Source organism: Patella vulgata, chromosome 3, assembly GCF_932274485.2.
Source record: "Patella vulgata chromosome 3, xgPatVulg1.2, whole genome shotgun sequence".
NCBI lineage: Eukaryota > Metazoa > Mollusca > Gastropoda > Patellidae > Patella > Patella vulgata.
In genome coordinates, this window is record NC_065881.2 from 26,568,093 (window position 1) to 26,584,323 (window position 16,231).

Below are 16,231 nucleotides of genomic sequence, written 5' to 3' on the forward strand. Positions count from 1 at the left end.
TTTCTTAGACTCAAATAATACGTCCGTTCCCAACCCGTTGTAGGGATCCAAAATGACTCAAACCATCGACTCAAACACACCAGTCTGGGAAATAGCTCTTGGTATGGCTACAGATGCAAGGAAATGACGGATAATTTTCTTGGACCCCCCCCCCCCTCAGCGGCGTTCCCCGTCTCCGCAGTCAATGCCTTCATTTTGCAGCGACCCCCCTTTACAAAATTCCAAGATCCGCCCCTGTATTTCGCCATAGAATATGGTAAAAGTACAAGGTAAGAGGAATAACCCTGATTTAATACACTTTAGTGAACTAATGTATTTGTAATAACTTGGGGTTTTTTTGCACGAGATTTAATTCTTCTTTGGTATTTTAAGAATCGCTTCTATGCTGTACGATAACTGTCACGATAATGTGATATTATTATTATTATTTTAAAGTATGGTGGTTTATAAAAGTTGAACTCTTCCATAAACCTACGCGAAAAGTGATAAAAGACAGGATGAACCTGCTTCAGTATACAATAACATGGGTGTAACATATGAATTTTGGCACCTCAGTCAGTAATTTTACTTTAAGTTACGAGCGAGGCAAGCAAACACTAATAATGTATCCAGATTTATCAGGCTATTCAGGTTTAAAGTTCCACAGAGTTTTATAGTGAACTGAAGGAAGGATCCGTGACTGATAGCAACTAATATCAAATTAATGACGTATGTGTATCACCTGTTGAATTATATAGTAAATTATAGTTATTAGATAGAAAGTGTTTCACAGCCGCTTTATATATCAGTCTAAAAACTAGATTGGAAATGAACATAAGGAATTCGGAAGAGTTGATGCTTTTTGTATCCTTAGATAATTTAATGTTGGAGCACATCTCAGTACACGTATAAAATAAAGTGAATTAATTTGGAAGTTAGTTAGCGGTTTTTATTCCATGGAGAACTGCTCAAGAATATTCTACGATTTCTTCTTTTATCCGTAAATTGTTTTTTATAAATATAACACATATATAAAGCTGTATTTGGTGATACCTTGTGATTTTATTGAAAGACTTGATTTTAATGAACCACACTTCGTTATTTCTTTTTTAATTTTTTAATTATAATTTTCTTTATATTTTTTTTAATGAAATTTTAACATGGGATTGAAATTTCCCACAATAAAAGGAAAGCCGGTGATATTTTTGGAGTTAATGATATGTATCTTAATTTAACAGAATCTGCACCAATTACAGGGATTTATATTATCTAAACGGTTAAATCCAAATATCAAAATGGGTTTCATGAAGAAAATTCGTCAACTTCGTGATCGTATTAAAACATTTCGATTTATTACGTGGTTTGGAAGTCTTCTTCCGAGAAGAGCCGTTAAAACTCCCAATAAACAACAAAGTTTTAGAAAATGGTCGGCATCTATTGTATTTATTGCTACGGAATTAAAAATGGTGTTTGATTTGGATAATCTACCAGACGATGAGGGTTTTATGGAACTAAAAAGGGTGAGTATAAAATTATTCTTGTACTCCAAACAATAAAAAGCTAAAAAGGGTTTAAGATCATGAGTTTCAACACACTTTGATCGGATAGCCAAACGCATGGGCAACCGATTTATGAAGACCGAGCTGAAATTTTATATTTAAATTAAATCAACTTTTGAAAAATCTGTAAAGATTTAAATTAAGTTAATACCCAGTGAACTAAATATCAAAATAGATATAATTTTCTTCTTGGCACCCTGCTTATCAGTAGTTTTTATTTCTGGTTTTTCTCTTTTAAAAGAATTCTGAAAAATACTGTTCCAAGGTACATATCATAGTCAATTTAAATGAATTGGAATGATAAATTGTGTGCTGTTTCTAGAAACATAATATAATATAATGTCGGCGATATTATTTTTATCAGCATTGTCTTTATGAAACTTAAACATAAGCGTAACCACAAACATCGGATATAAATAAATGGGGGTTTCACTTAAGTTATCAGTTTGTAAGTTAAAATGATTTCACCTTTAAATGAAAAATGTTATCATCGGAATTTTGAGTCATGATTTAGTGTACTCTTGAAACGAAATATGTTTCGCAAGTGCGTGTACATAGTACAAGTCATAATAAATACGTATTTAGTCGAATACAAATATGCAGTGCCTGTGTCCATTTTGGGACATAAAACTTCGATATTATCAACTCTATGATGGCTAACAAACTGAACCAGCTAGGGATTTAATGGCACAAAAGTAATTTTGTCAAAACGCTAATCTGAACAAATCCGTGAATATCTTTGAAAAACAATTGAACGTGGTATAATTTAAACTAATTGTGAACTTTTCAAAATGGCCGCTTGCATTTTTAACTTTTTGCAGATAACGACTCCCACACTGTTAACATTATTATACATTATTATGTATTTTTACCCTTATTTAACTATCAGAAATATTGCCATCGTTATAACTGTATTTTAACATTGCATGTTATTTCACAGTCTATAATGTATCTTTACCTCTAGCTATTATACATCCAAGGTAACATTACATATCTGTAAATGGAGTACATGTAAAATTATCATGATGTTAATTTACATAAATTTGTACAATAACATTTTCAGAGAGTTTATGTATTAATACCTCGTAACTATTGTAGAATTATATATTATGTAATTTGCCAAGGTAACATTACTAAAAGGGATGTGTTTGTCCCCGCTTGGCTAATTAGTCCTAGGTTCTATCCTGGCGAACACAGAAAGTTTTACGGAACTTTCAGCCGAGCACGTAACACAACATTCGATAATGTAAAGAAATTGTGTGAGTTAGTTGTATTTTACGTCCGCTTCCACCGAGGTGATATGGCAGACAATAATGAAATTAAATGAAATAGTGTTTAATGTGCTACTGTTCTGCTTCTTACAATGGAAGAGTAGGTGGCATGACACCGTCCAAGCAAAATGCCCCACACAACTCAATGTATGGCATATTAGCCAGTTCGGTGCATTCAGATTTTGAACAACCTATTTCTCTAAAATGGACTAAAGTGACTGACAGAACAGTCAATATTTTGCACAAAATTCGATATATGGTGAACGGGAGAATAACCGATGTGACCACTATTTGACAGTAAATTTACAATTTTCTGTAAAAATAATACTTCAAACGGCATTTCTGTTAATATACAGCTCATATATGTAAACTAATGGTTGTATTACTACATTAAGTTTGATGTAATTTTACATAAGCCTTGTATTCATATGCATCGACACCATCGTTTTAAATGTTGTAAGTTAACAAACCATGTGATTTGACAAATCCTGCACTGTATTTTTACTATACTTATAACTGTAAATATACATATAATTTTAACAGTGCAGTGTACACCTTACCGTATCTTGTCAGTGTGTGCAGGGAACTCGGCGATTTCGATGAAAACGACCCCCCCCCCTAATTCTCATGTCGGAATTTAACACCGACATAGTAGCCATCAGTCTCGTGTTCTAACCACACGACCACGTCAACCACCCCCCCCCCCCCTTCCCCGTATTATAAACAGCGAAATCAAAAATAAAATGATTAACGCTTTCAAAGAAAAATAATGTGAAGGATCTGGTGCTATATACTGAGCAAACAGCCTTGGATCTAATCAGCGTCTTTCATCTGCGAAGTGATGGACACAAAAACAAATTCAAGCGAATACATTCTTACTTATTTATGGCATTTGGTCTGCAAATGATCGCACATGGTCATATTATAGTAACATACATACTGGGTTCTTCAAAATTTAATTGAAGTCTACAAGTAATTGGCATGGCAAGAGAACTTCTTTGGATTAAGGCGTCAACAATATCTATAGTCTGGCAAGGAATCTGTTGCTAGAGGCATCGTTTACAGAATAAGTCTAAATACAGAACACGAATATATATATACGCGTTAATTAATGTATTCGTGTATGTCAATCATGTTGTATAGATTTTCAGTTCACGGGTTTGAATGTATAACTCACATAGATCAGTTGTTTACCCGAGAAACTGACTGGTGTCACAACCATTGTACATCTGTAATAGTGTGAAAATCTGCCAAACGTTTCTTAAATTAACCCCCTTAAGATTTACTGGCCAGTAAGTCGTTAACCTGTCATCATTTTTCAAGCCAACATTGGGTAACGACGTTAATCCCATCTATTGTTTTTGTTTATTTGTTATATCGTTTAATCCTTTATGTCTTGTTTATCTATTGTCATATCAGTTTTAATTACTACTTTTACTTTAATCCTAATATTCGATTTTCTTTAAACATAACAAATTTGTACATTGATGGAATTGTCTGCCATTTCACCGGTGGACGCGGACGTAAAACCCTACGAACGAACATTAATAACAGTCACTAGTTAGGATCCCTTACTAAATGCAGTAAATGGCCTGTCAGTGCTGTATGACGATATATGTATATTTATGTTCCGGTATATTAAAGAATTGAAGAATCATTCGAAGCCTGTTATATCCGAAGAGGGAATTTACACCTCTAAACATACCTAAGTCTCATTTACGATTCCAGGCAATTAATTACACAAAACACTTTCAGGTTAAGAAATACGGGGTAGGTACAGCTCTCGGGAAATTCTGTCTGAAATATCTCCCATAATTTGTGTATGATGAATAAGAATGTTATGTAACATTAATATATAATTTAAAAAATATATAGTAGATTTTGTTCTGCCAACAATTAACATGCAAAGAAATACTGTCTATGGTTAGTTGAACTCTAATGTCCACCTTCTTTATCCATTTTCTTTTACATAATTATATAATACAGATCATTACATTCATCATTACATTAGGGGGCCATTTACAACTAAACCTACACTGTGGAAACTCTTGGAGGGATTAAAAGGGGGGGGGGCGTATTTTAACTATCAATATATTAACACCATTAATGGGAAACCAATTAACCTGAGCTATAGATAAACAATATTTAAAAGAAAAGTGTATATGTATGGGGGTATGAGTGAACCAGAGTGATAGCTAATGCAAGGGAAAATACAAATTATTAATTCAATAAACAGAAAATCATGAAAGATAAACGTATATTAATAGATTATGAAACTAGACGGGGAAAACCGTAAATATATTAATTCATTAAACTGTAAATCATGAAGGATAAAACCTATTATTAGACTATAAAGCTGAACGCGGGAAACCGTAAAATTATTATTTAAATGAACTGAAAATCAAGAAATGTGAAATATATCATCAGACTGTAAAAATAAAAAACAAAAAATGGTTAAGTACTGATCAAACCTTTTATCAAACTTTAAACCTGGATGAGGGAGAAACGTATATGTATTTATTCAATAAACTGAATAATATTTTCAGACTGTAAACCTGGATAAGTACTGAAAATCAAGATATGTAAGAATGTATAATTAGACAGTAAAAACTGGATAAGCACTGAAATAGAAAAAAGTATTGGAATGAAACTTGAAGTATATCTTTACAACCCAAAGACCTTGGTTCCTGTCGATATTCCCGCATATCGGATCGTATACTTCCCGAATTATGACCCTTGGTTGTACAAACAATCGCTTTTTGTTTAGCTTGTTCTCTATCCATCTCTTGCAAAATGTGGTCGTATCTTGCCTGGCAGCCGCTGGTTTTATTAATTAATTTATTATTAATTACATTAATTTTGTTTTATTTGTAGTTTGTTTATCTGTTTTGATGGTAGTTAATTCGGGAATGTGTGATGCGGCGAAACCTTTTGTACACATTTACCACTTAATGAATCTATTGTTTATGACTGGCCATACAAATGGCTACAAGACATGCATTTTACTGCCCATATATAATTATAATAATTAGACTGAAGCATGATATTAACATCCAACGCACCCCTTTGCAGTGCCACTGCAGCACCACACTTTAGAATTCTAAAAAATATATAAATCAACACATTATCCGGTGTATTCAATATTTAGTCTACGTTATGTTCTGGCGAAGTAACAACATTTACTTTAGAAATACACATTTAGAGTTTTTCTTCCGATAAAACTGCAATCAAATAAACTTACACCAAGTGCCTTTAGTTTGATTAAATACTTTTCATAACTTTATAACATGCGATTTTAAATGCAAATCTAATCGGAAAATAATTATCTCGGTGATAGATTTTCTGGGATAATTGGTATTCACATCAAAACTAGATTTTAGTGTTCAATTTTGAGTTTAAATTTATTTTACATAATTTTTTTTTCACTGTGCTTATAATTGAACAGTCAGTAACCCTTGCTTAATTGAATAAAGTTTACACGATGGTGTTTATGTTATTGACGTTTATCATAAACATATAATAGCTATCCTTGGCGTCATGTTCAGGTGAAGTTCAGAGGACTCTGGTCGGTAGACTATATACAATATCTTCAGTGAGATAATCGAACTATAAAGGTTTCATTGATTTATTTAGCGCAACAAAATCTAGCCAATAATGACTTCTCTATGATGCTTTAAGCATTTTTAAAAATAAAGATAAAGTGCATATTAGTAGAGTAACACAAATATATATATTTATCAATAAAACACAGATCTACACATTTTTCTTCTGGCTTTCGGTGTTTGTTAGTCAAGTATCCAAGCTTTGAAATGGTGCAGCATCGGGGATTTAAAATATGAACAGAAAGAAAACGAACTCGGTTTTATCAAACACGACCTACTCTCGTGCATGTGTACTACAAACAAAACATAGGGATTGATCAATGATAAATGATTAATGAATTAGTTAGTGAATAAAACTTGATGTGTTGGTTAATGGTAATCGTCATTGGGAAACAGTTTGTAACATTTAAACGGCAGATAAACAAAACAAGAGCGTTTTAGTTATCCAAATATCTGTTCAGCTAGTGGGAAATTCTAATCAACCAGTAAATTTGGGCTTATAGACAATATCAGCAATATACTCCTGTTGTAGCACTCATGGCACTGTTTCACACAAATGAAAAACTTGAGGAATCTTCTATGCAGCTTGGTTAAAGAATTGATATGTATATTTATATATAATTTGGACATTTCGTCTTCATTTGGTGTATTCTCAGTGAGTTTGGTATCAGGTTTTGGTGGCATAGTTTGGTAAATTCATCTACTGAGTAAGACGCTGGCTCGATATCCTGGAGGTCGCGGGTTCGATCCCGGTATGGCCGAGAAAATTCATCGGGATTTTTGGCGTGGTTTCCCCTTGTCAGTGATGCGGGGCGGTTGGTTTGACAAGGGCAGCTGTCTAGTTGTTCGGATGGGACGAAAAACCGAGGTCCCGTGTACACATGGGCGTGCACGTAAAAGATCCATTGACAGTTGGAATTCGATAGAAAAGTAGGATGTAACGCCGCTGTCCTGGGCACAATTTCCCTCATAGCACACTGTAATGGCACACTGTAATTTTACGGAAATTCTGGCCGCCATTATGAATATTCACCATCTTGGATTTTTTTAAACACTCTGTGTTTTGGTTAATTTTAATGTCAGTAATCCCTTTCAATTGGATATTACATGTAATATCAAACTGTGAAATAACTATTATCTGACAAATTGGCCATTTGAGCAACTTTTGGCCGCCATTTTGAATTTATGCCATCTTGGATTTTGGACACTCATATTAGAGATTATTTTTTTATGATCAATGTTTCTGATATCTAGTAAATCACTTTAGTTGACCAAATAGATAATTTGGCTTATATGGGTCTGAACAAGATTTTTTTAGTAAAATTATGAACAGACATCATGAAAAAACCCCCGAAAATATTGCTGTTTTCAGATCAGTCTTTTATTTTGAAACCGAAAGCATTTCTTAAGCAACATGAGTCATATACCAGCAGATTTAGAATTGTATTATGAACATTTTGAGCCATCTTACATATCCATAGGTGAACCTGTTGAGGAGTTGTGGAGGTTTCCCTGACTTGCACTATTTCAAATAAAAAAATGGCGGCCATTTTTAAAGATGGCCGCCAAACTCACATTTGGCAAAGTGACCCGGATGTCCATCAACCAATTTTGGACACTTTAGACCTAAGGCTAACTGAAAATCATGGTTAAATTTATTCATCAAATTGGTAATGAAAATCTGTCTGTCACATGGACTACATATTCCCGTCGTCATTAGCCCAGTCGGAGAATAACAGTAGGGCGTTAAACCCCCATTTCATTTCATTTCTTTTGGGGAGTTGAGGGGTCTAGTGGTTTAACCCGTGTGCGTTATCATTAATTCCCTTTCCCGAAAACATCGAGGTTCCACCAAACAAACTTATTATCACCATGGTAATCTTTGTACCATGTCCTAAAAGTTTACTAATAGTGGAATGACATACTTGATAAAAGTGATCATACAGGTCACAGCCCCAGAGTTTGTGGTTATTTAAAATGGGTGTTCTTGGCGAAATCACTGCATTTCTTTCACTAAGAGATCATAAATGAAATAATCTCTCCTAGAGATCACCTGGGGATATTTTTTGCAGGATGAATGTTAACGCTACAATAACGCCAATGGACAGACGCCTAATATAAGTTAATCATGCTGTTTAACAGACGGAGGATCCACAATTTCTTTTAATAATTTAATAATTTTACCTGGAACCAATAACAAATTTTTAGATTTATTTTCTACCGATGGCCATAACTAAAAATGAGAAATACCATGTTTTGTCAATCTTTATTCATTGATACTGATTATTTTTTAAATTCCACGGTTGAAAGATAATTATATTAATGTATCCAAGAGTGTATGGTCAGGAAGTTGCTCCTTTTGTCAAATGTCAATTTAACATGTTCTGACGATTGATAAATTGATAGATTTTGCACAAACCCATGGTTAATTTTAACCATTACGATTCGTTTCCTTAAATATCATAGTTTGATTCTTAAACTGTTTAATAACGAAACAATTCAATTCTACCGTTTTTTGTATAACCACCCAACGATAGTGGATCATCAACTTTTTAATCTACTTGATTAACCCATTCTATATATGATAAATAGTCAAAGTATTACTTTATAATCATAATGGTGCCCTTTTATTTGTGAATTTGAACTTATTACGTTATCACTATGACATTCCTATGCCAAGGTCTTGATATTCTTTCTTAAATCATCAAAATTTTATCTATGATAAAAACTATTTCAGTATATATGTATTTGTTGTGCGTGAATAGTTAGAAATAGTTCACATAGCAGTTAATCGGGTAGTTTATTTACACCCTATACACCTGTCGTAAGATTACATTTATCACTACAAACACTTTTTTCACAAAAAGTAGATTCAAATTTGATCCTTCTCTGCTGTATACTAACTTACAGATAATCTATGAAGGTAATTACACAGTAACGTCTTTAAATTAGCCATCTGCGCAGTTAGTTGTGATTCGACAAATAAAAAGTGTGATTAAACCAAGACTAATTTTGTTTGCAGTTTTGAGATCGTTATGGTAAAGTGCCAAACTGAGTTTATCTGGTTTTGTTTATGATCCCAATTTCATTACACTTATAGCTTTATTTCGTTCCGATTATAATGTTTTGTTAGGCTACACTCCACGAAGACCAAACTTATTCTTCCTTATCAGATATGTGTTCTGGTTGTGATCTGGCTTAACCAACCACCTCAAACCCCTCTGATCAGCTACATAAAAACATTTGTAAAACAACACTTTTGAATTCGATGGAGATTCTATTAGGGCAACGTCGCTGTCCGAGCAGATTTTCCCTCATGGCATATAATATATCCGTCTTCATCAGCACGTTTGGTGCAGAAAAGTACGTAACACCCCATTTAAGTTCATTCCGTTTTGTTTGCCTTCCTCTGTACACGTACTGAATTTTCTTGAAGGTTTGGTGTTTGACACAGTCACAGTCGGTTTTTGTTTTGCTATTTGGCTTCCTTAAGGTTTCCTGTCAAAATTGGGTTAGCCGTAGTCATGAAAAAACTCTCTACAGGTCAGATTTATTTTTCAAACTCATTGAAATTTCTTTAAATGTAGATTCGGAGATATGTATAAATTATTTACGAAGGTGTAATTGCCACCATTTGAGATTCGCATGTCAGTTAACTGCGATTGGCGCATTGCAAATACCCAACTTTATTCATTGAAACTGGAAAACTTCAAACTGGTAAAAAACATTAAATTGGGAATATGTTTAGTAAGTGAAGTCGAATTACACAGGAATACAACAAACATAGTGACATAATTATTAACATTCCGTATCCATATTGTGATGCACTTAAACTATTGTTCAAGTTAATTAATGAATATCAGCATTTAATCTGCAATTCATTATTATTAATTATGTTATCTATAGTTTCATTAATCTATAAATCTTTAAAGAATTTAAATTCTATTGTCCCTATTCCAATTGACAAATATTATGTGAACATTATAGTAACACTTTAACGTACCAGACACAACGCCGGATTAACCATGGTGGGGGCCCTGGGGCCTGGAACATGTGGGGGGGGGGGCCCTGATCACCGACCGCAGAGTCGCGAAGCCCCGCAAGGAGGTCGTGGGGGGGGGGGGCTCCCCCCGGGAATTTTTCAGAAATTGGAGGCCGGAAACGTGATTTCCTGGCATTTCAGGCACTTGTGTGGAGCCATTTAGAAGTACCTTCCCCAGAAAAAAATTAAATTCTGCCACAAAATTAGCGCATTCTGGCGTTATTTCAGTGGACCAATCAATGCGAGTGCTATGAAATGATGGCATTTCTAGAGGAGGGGGCTGGACGCAACTGAGATTTTTGTGGGGGGCCCTCTAATGTGGGGGGCCCTGGGGCCCGTGCCCCATGGTGCCCCATAGTTAATCCGGCGTTGACACGACATTGCAACAACAGCAGTTTCAGGTAATCAGTATTGATTGACCCGAGTGAGCAAAAGAAACATGTTGAGTTTTTGATAATAAATTTTGCTAACAATCCCGCCATCATAGCCTTCAGTGGTGGATGCACTATTATAATACTTTATAGAAATTATTATATAAAAAGATCTCACCTATTTTAAACTAATTTGAGGCCTCAGTTGTCCATGACATTTCAAGCTGAAGTTAATAGTTTCAATCTGACACTTTATTGTCAAAAACACAGACTGGCTTTACATGTCACTCTTTACATGATAGTATTGAAACAATCGGGCTGATGGATTTAACAATACGTCGGATGATATGATGTAGGCCTACTGTTGTCTTAAAAATTAAACGATGATCGATTGTGCGTTATTAATAGTCGGATAAAAATATGTAGAACTTCGCAATCCTTAGGAAATATATACATGGAGTTATTTACTGTCTACGGTTGCCTTTAAAAAAAATAGACGATGATTGCTTGTGCGTTTTTAATAGTCGGATAAAAATATGTGGAACTTCGCAATCCGTAGGGAATATATACATGAAGTTATTTACTGATTGTATTTAATGTTTTTTCAGGGAGTACCTTTGATTTATACATGTATTATATCATTAATTAAACTTAGACGATATACAGCGGACTGGGGTTTTTATTTCTTTCAAAGGGGGAATTCTCTAATATCAAAGTTCGTTGACATTAAACAAGCGCGAATTAATTGTGCTTTAAAATCCGATCTTATGTGTTAATTGCAACGTTTATTAGAGAATCTCACTAGAAATAGATTAACTATTTGAATTGTTGGCCTTGGGGCTATTTCTTGGTTTTTATTAACATCTAATATCTTTCTATCGGATAGAATCCCAAGTCGAGTGATTTGGTCAACAGTGCCGAACTATCAAGCGCATCGGTCAAGATGGCCGAAGAAGAAGGTGAGGGAGATGTAGACCTACACAGAGTATATACTGTTGACCAGGAGATGGACATTGAGAAAAATGAAACTTTTGGAATGACCGGGGATCGTGTTAGCATCATCGATGATACATTTACCAAAACGGTTGAGTCAGAAAACCCAAAGGATAATAACCATGATGAAACACAGCAAATCCTGGAACCTAAACAAGATCGAGACGTTTGGGGTAAAAAGATGGATTTTTTGTTGTCTACGATTGGTTATGCCGTTGATTTGTCCAATGTTTGGAGGTTTCCTCATCTGTGTTACAAAAACGGTGGAGGTAAATGATATTAGAATCAATTACAACTCTATGACAACTACACCGGATTTAATCAAAGCGACACGGGTACGGTGATCCTTTCGGTCTTTATCAACTAATTCATAGACTCATCGACATAATGTCGCTTCCAATAATAAAGTTATAGAATCATCAACATAACGCTGCTTTAAATAAATATAGTGATAGAATAATCAACATAAAGTTGTTTTAACAAAATTTAATGGATAGAATAATGAACATAATCAAAAACTATGAATGATATAGCGATAGGTTCAACAACAATGTTGCTATCACCGAATCGTCGTTTTGACTAAATTTAGTAAATGTTATCTATAAGTAGAATAATTGTGTGTTGTAATGTGATTATCGTCTACTAAATGCCACCTAGATTAAGAAGCTGAAATTAGTGTTTTTAGGCTTCACATTTAACTGGAAATTTCAATTTTTGTCGGACGGGTTGGGGTCCAACTCGCTATAATTCCCGAAGTGATGTCTTGTTCTTTTAAGCTTTGTGATAATATAATGATGATGATGATGATTGAATAACACTTTCTTGGAGGTACGTAAATCATGATTTTGAAGCAATCTTGGCCCAAGAAGTTAACATATGCAACCCATTAGAAAGTAAATATAGTACATTACTTGTGCATAAGATTATAGCCATGACTATTTAGTCATCACAGTATGAAACGGTTTTATAAAAAGCTTTTCATGCTGAAGTCTTTGGCAAGATTTAAACTATATATCTTCGTGAGAACTATTAGCTCAGGGTTAATAATTATTGCCACATTTTAAACTAATCTACGCAGCTGATAATGTCGACTTTTAGTAGAAATCCAATTGTTTTTAAATATTTTACTTTTATGTTTTCTACTATTTTTACATGGTCGTAAACAAGAATTTAGATAAATTACATATGGTTAATATCATCCATTCTATTATATCATTCTCCTTTTGGTCTAAATGGTATATCCTGAAATCCCTACAAGAATGTGTTTTTCATTTTTAAATGACATACTTGGTATTTGTTAAGTGGAACTGATATAAATATCATTTGACAACCAAAATTTGTATCCTACTGTCAAACAAATACAAAATCTCACTATCTTACGTTTTAAAAAACACAAACATTTCTATGGATGTGCATAAATAATCGATAAAAATGTAACATACCAGACCAGCCAAATATAGCACTTCATCAAAGAGTTTCTTCTCTTTACGATACGAGCGTCTGAAATTAAATTTTGCGGCCTTGACTACAATTGGATTTTTAAAAATTTCATCAGTAATCGACCATATTCTGTAAACTGTAAAACGGGTTTTCATTGTAAAGATATATTACTTCTTTTGAGAATTATCTACAAGATAATTATAAGAATTTTAAATAGTGTTGTCAGTTATAGAAACAGGCGTAAGATAATTCATTAACAATAATAGTATTACCTTTTAACCGCTCTTCATGTCTGATTTCTGTTCTGAAAACTAGGAAATGTTAAAAGTATAGTCTTTGACTGGCATCATGTATAAAAACGATCAAAATTACAGAATGTAAGATCAAAAGTGAAGTAGGTGAAAATATAATTTGATACTTTTGGTCAATTATACATTAGCTTTGTATATTTAGATTAACTTACAATATTAAGGAAACGGTAAAAATTCAGGATTTATTTCAATATTCATGAAATAAGTAATAACTGAGACACACAATCTTATGAACAAACGTGATTTATGTTTATTGATAACCAAGCTGATAGTTAAGTATCCCTGCTCCTGTGCGAGATGGGGGGCTCTGTGTCTTTTAAAATACATCATAGACTGATAGAGTAGGTGACAATAATGGCTCGCACGGAAATGTAAATTGTCTGTGCTGAACAAAAGACCGGGCGGGCGGGTGATCGGACGACGGACAGAAGTGGCGACATATAAACCGCTGGCTTGATGGACACCGCCATGCTTTCTCAAGATGTGAAAGAACATAGCTACCCTTAGTTGAATAAAGTACTTTATCATTATAAACACACCAATTGTACTCTATTCAGACAAAATTGAAAACAAATCGAAAAATACCGAAAAAAAATCCGAAAAATACCCCAGAAAACCCCCGGAAAAATACCGAAAAAGAAACCCAGAAAAATACCGAAAAAACTTTCTTGATACTTATTACCGAAATCACCCGAAAATCCCCAAATACCGAAAAATCATTAAATCCCGACAAGAACAGCACTAATTACCCAAAAACCCTAGGCCACACATACAAATTGTGGAGAACTCTAGATCACGCATGGACATGGTGGACAATCTAGGTGGGTAACGAGTCACGCTAGGCCACGCATAAATATAGTGGAACGCTCTAGGTTGGTCATGGATCACAATGGGTCCTGCATAAGACTTGTGTTGCACTGTAGTTGGTCACGGGTCAGGCTAGGCCACTTATAAAACTTGTGGGGCACTCAGGTGGGTCATGGGATAGGGTTTTTTTTCAGACGGCAATTATTCCCGTTTACACCATTCAGCGCGGCATTTTCTTTATCGAGTAGTCATAAAACACCCCAATGCAGGTTATAAGCAGTCTTCGGCGGCTTTTGATCTTTTAGTTTTTGGTGTTCAGCAATCAACGTTTGAAAGTAATAAAGAAAAAGAGAGAAAAGTCGGAGTAGCCCAAGAGTTCATCAAATAATTTTCAGCCCCCTCCTGGTAAAAGACCATGCCCTACGTGCAGAAAAAAAACTGTACAAGGGATCAGGAATGCATTCCATGTAATACATGCACACGTTGGTTTCATTCCAAATGTGCACATATTGAAGATTTTCTTCCGTCCTGGGGAAAGGCAGGCTATTTTTCGTGTGAACTTAGTGTCTTTAGTGATGACTTTACTTTTAACTATGATGGATAATTACTTAGGTGAGTAGATTACTACTAGTTTCATTTGAAATTTTAACACTTGTAATGCCCGAGTTAAAGTTTCAAATATTAGCCATGAAATTTAACTGGATTAAGTCCATATGAAGCTGGTATGACGAATTGTATGTGGCCCAGTCCACCACTGATGGCCTGTGTGGACCAGTCAACCGATGATTGCCTATTGTGTTACAGTCCACCACTGTTTGTCTATTGTGTCCCAGTCCTCCAATGATGGTCTGTGTTGCCCAGTCCACAAATGATGGTCTTTGTGCCCAAGTCCACCAATGATGGTCTGTGACTCATTCCACCACTGATAATCTGTGTGCCCAAATCCGCCACTCGTGGTCTGTATGGACCAGTCCACCTTTGATTGTCTATTATTTCACTGATGGTCTGTGTGTCCCAGTCCACCACTAATGGTCTGTGTGTCGCAGTACACCACTGATGGTCTGTGTGTCGCAGTAGACCACTGAGGGTCTGTGTGTCTCAGTCCACCACTGATGGTCTGTGTGTGCCAGTCTACTATTGATGAGCTATTGTGTCATATCCCACTATTGATGGTCTATCGTGACATAGTCCACCACCCATGGTCTGTGGCCCAGTTCACAACCGATGGCCTATGTGTCCCAGTCCACCAATCACTGTCGATCGTGTCATCGCTTCCAGGCAAAATTAGAAAATAAATAATTTGAGGTTTAAGCTGATTGCATATATTCCAGTGAACCAATGCCAACTTTGATATTGAAAGTTGATCAATTCGCCTAAAATTTAAGTCAGGGTAACTTTAAAAGTCCATATTTCCACAACTGTGCCCCCTATAAAATGGCCATATATATTTCTTGACTGCTCAATAAGGTTTTGACACTTTCATGGCTCTAAATGGTTTCTAACTAGCAGGCGGGGATTGCATCCAGTAGTAATTTACTCACGTAAGTAATGATCTATCATAGTTGAAAGTAAAATCATCACTAAAGAAAATAACATGTCTCTCCCCAGACCGTAGGTGCACATGTGGAATGAAACCAACGTTTGCATTTATTATAGTGAATGGAGTCCTGAACCCTTACATAGTTTTTTCGCATGTAGGAGAAAGTATTTGATGAACTTTTAGGCTACTCCAAGTATTCTCTCCTTTTCTTTATTACTTTCAAAGAGAGAGTGAGAAATGGGGTTTAACGTCCACTCGACACAAACTAGGTCATTTCGGGACTAAGATATGGTACAATTTTATTTCAATAATTCGC

The 16,231-nt window shown here is 34.9% G+C and overlaps 1 protein-coding gene across 1 annotated transcript in view; it reads left to right on the forward strand.

Annotated features, from left to right (window-relative positions):
- Window positions 1-675: 675 nt before the first annotated feature.
- The window catches only part of LOC126816016 (sodium-dependent noradrenaline transporter), a 37,084-nt gene continuing 21,528 nt past the window's right edge, over window positions 676-16,231 (forward strand). Inside the window, exons 1-2 of the mRNA XM_050542146.2 lie at window positions 676-1,499; window positions 11,711-12,086. Coding sequence (XP_050398103.1) covers window positions 1,275-1,499; window positions 11,711-12,086 — 601 coding nt within the window. The 5' untranslated portion in view covers window positions 676-1,274. The remainder of the gene's footprint in view (window positions 1,500-11,710; window positions 12,087-16,231) is intronic.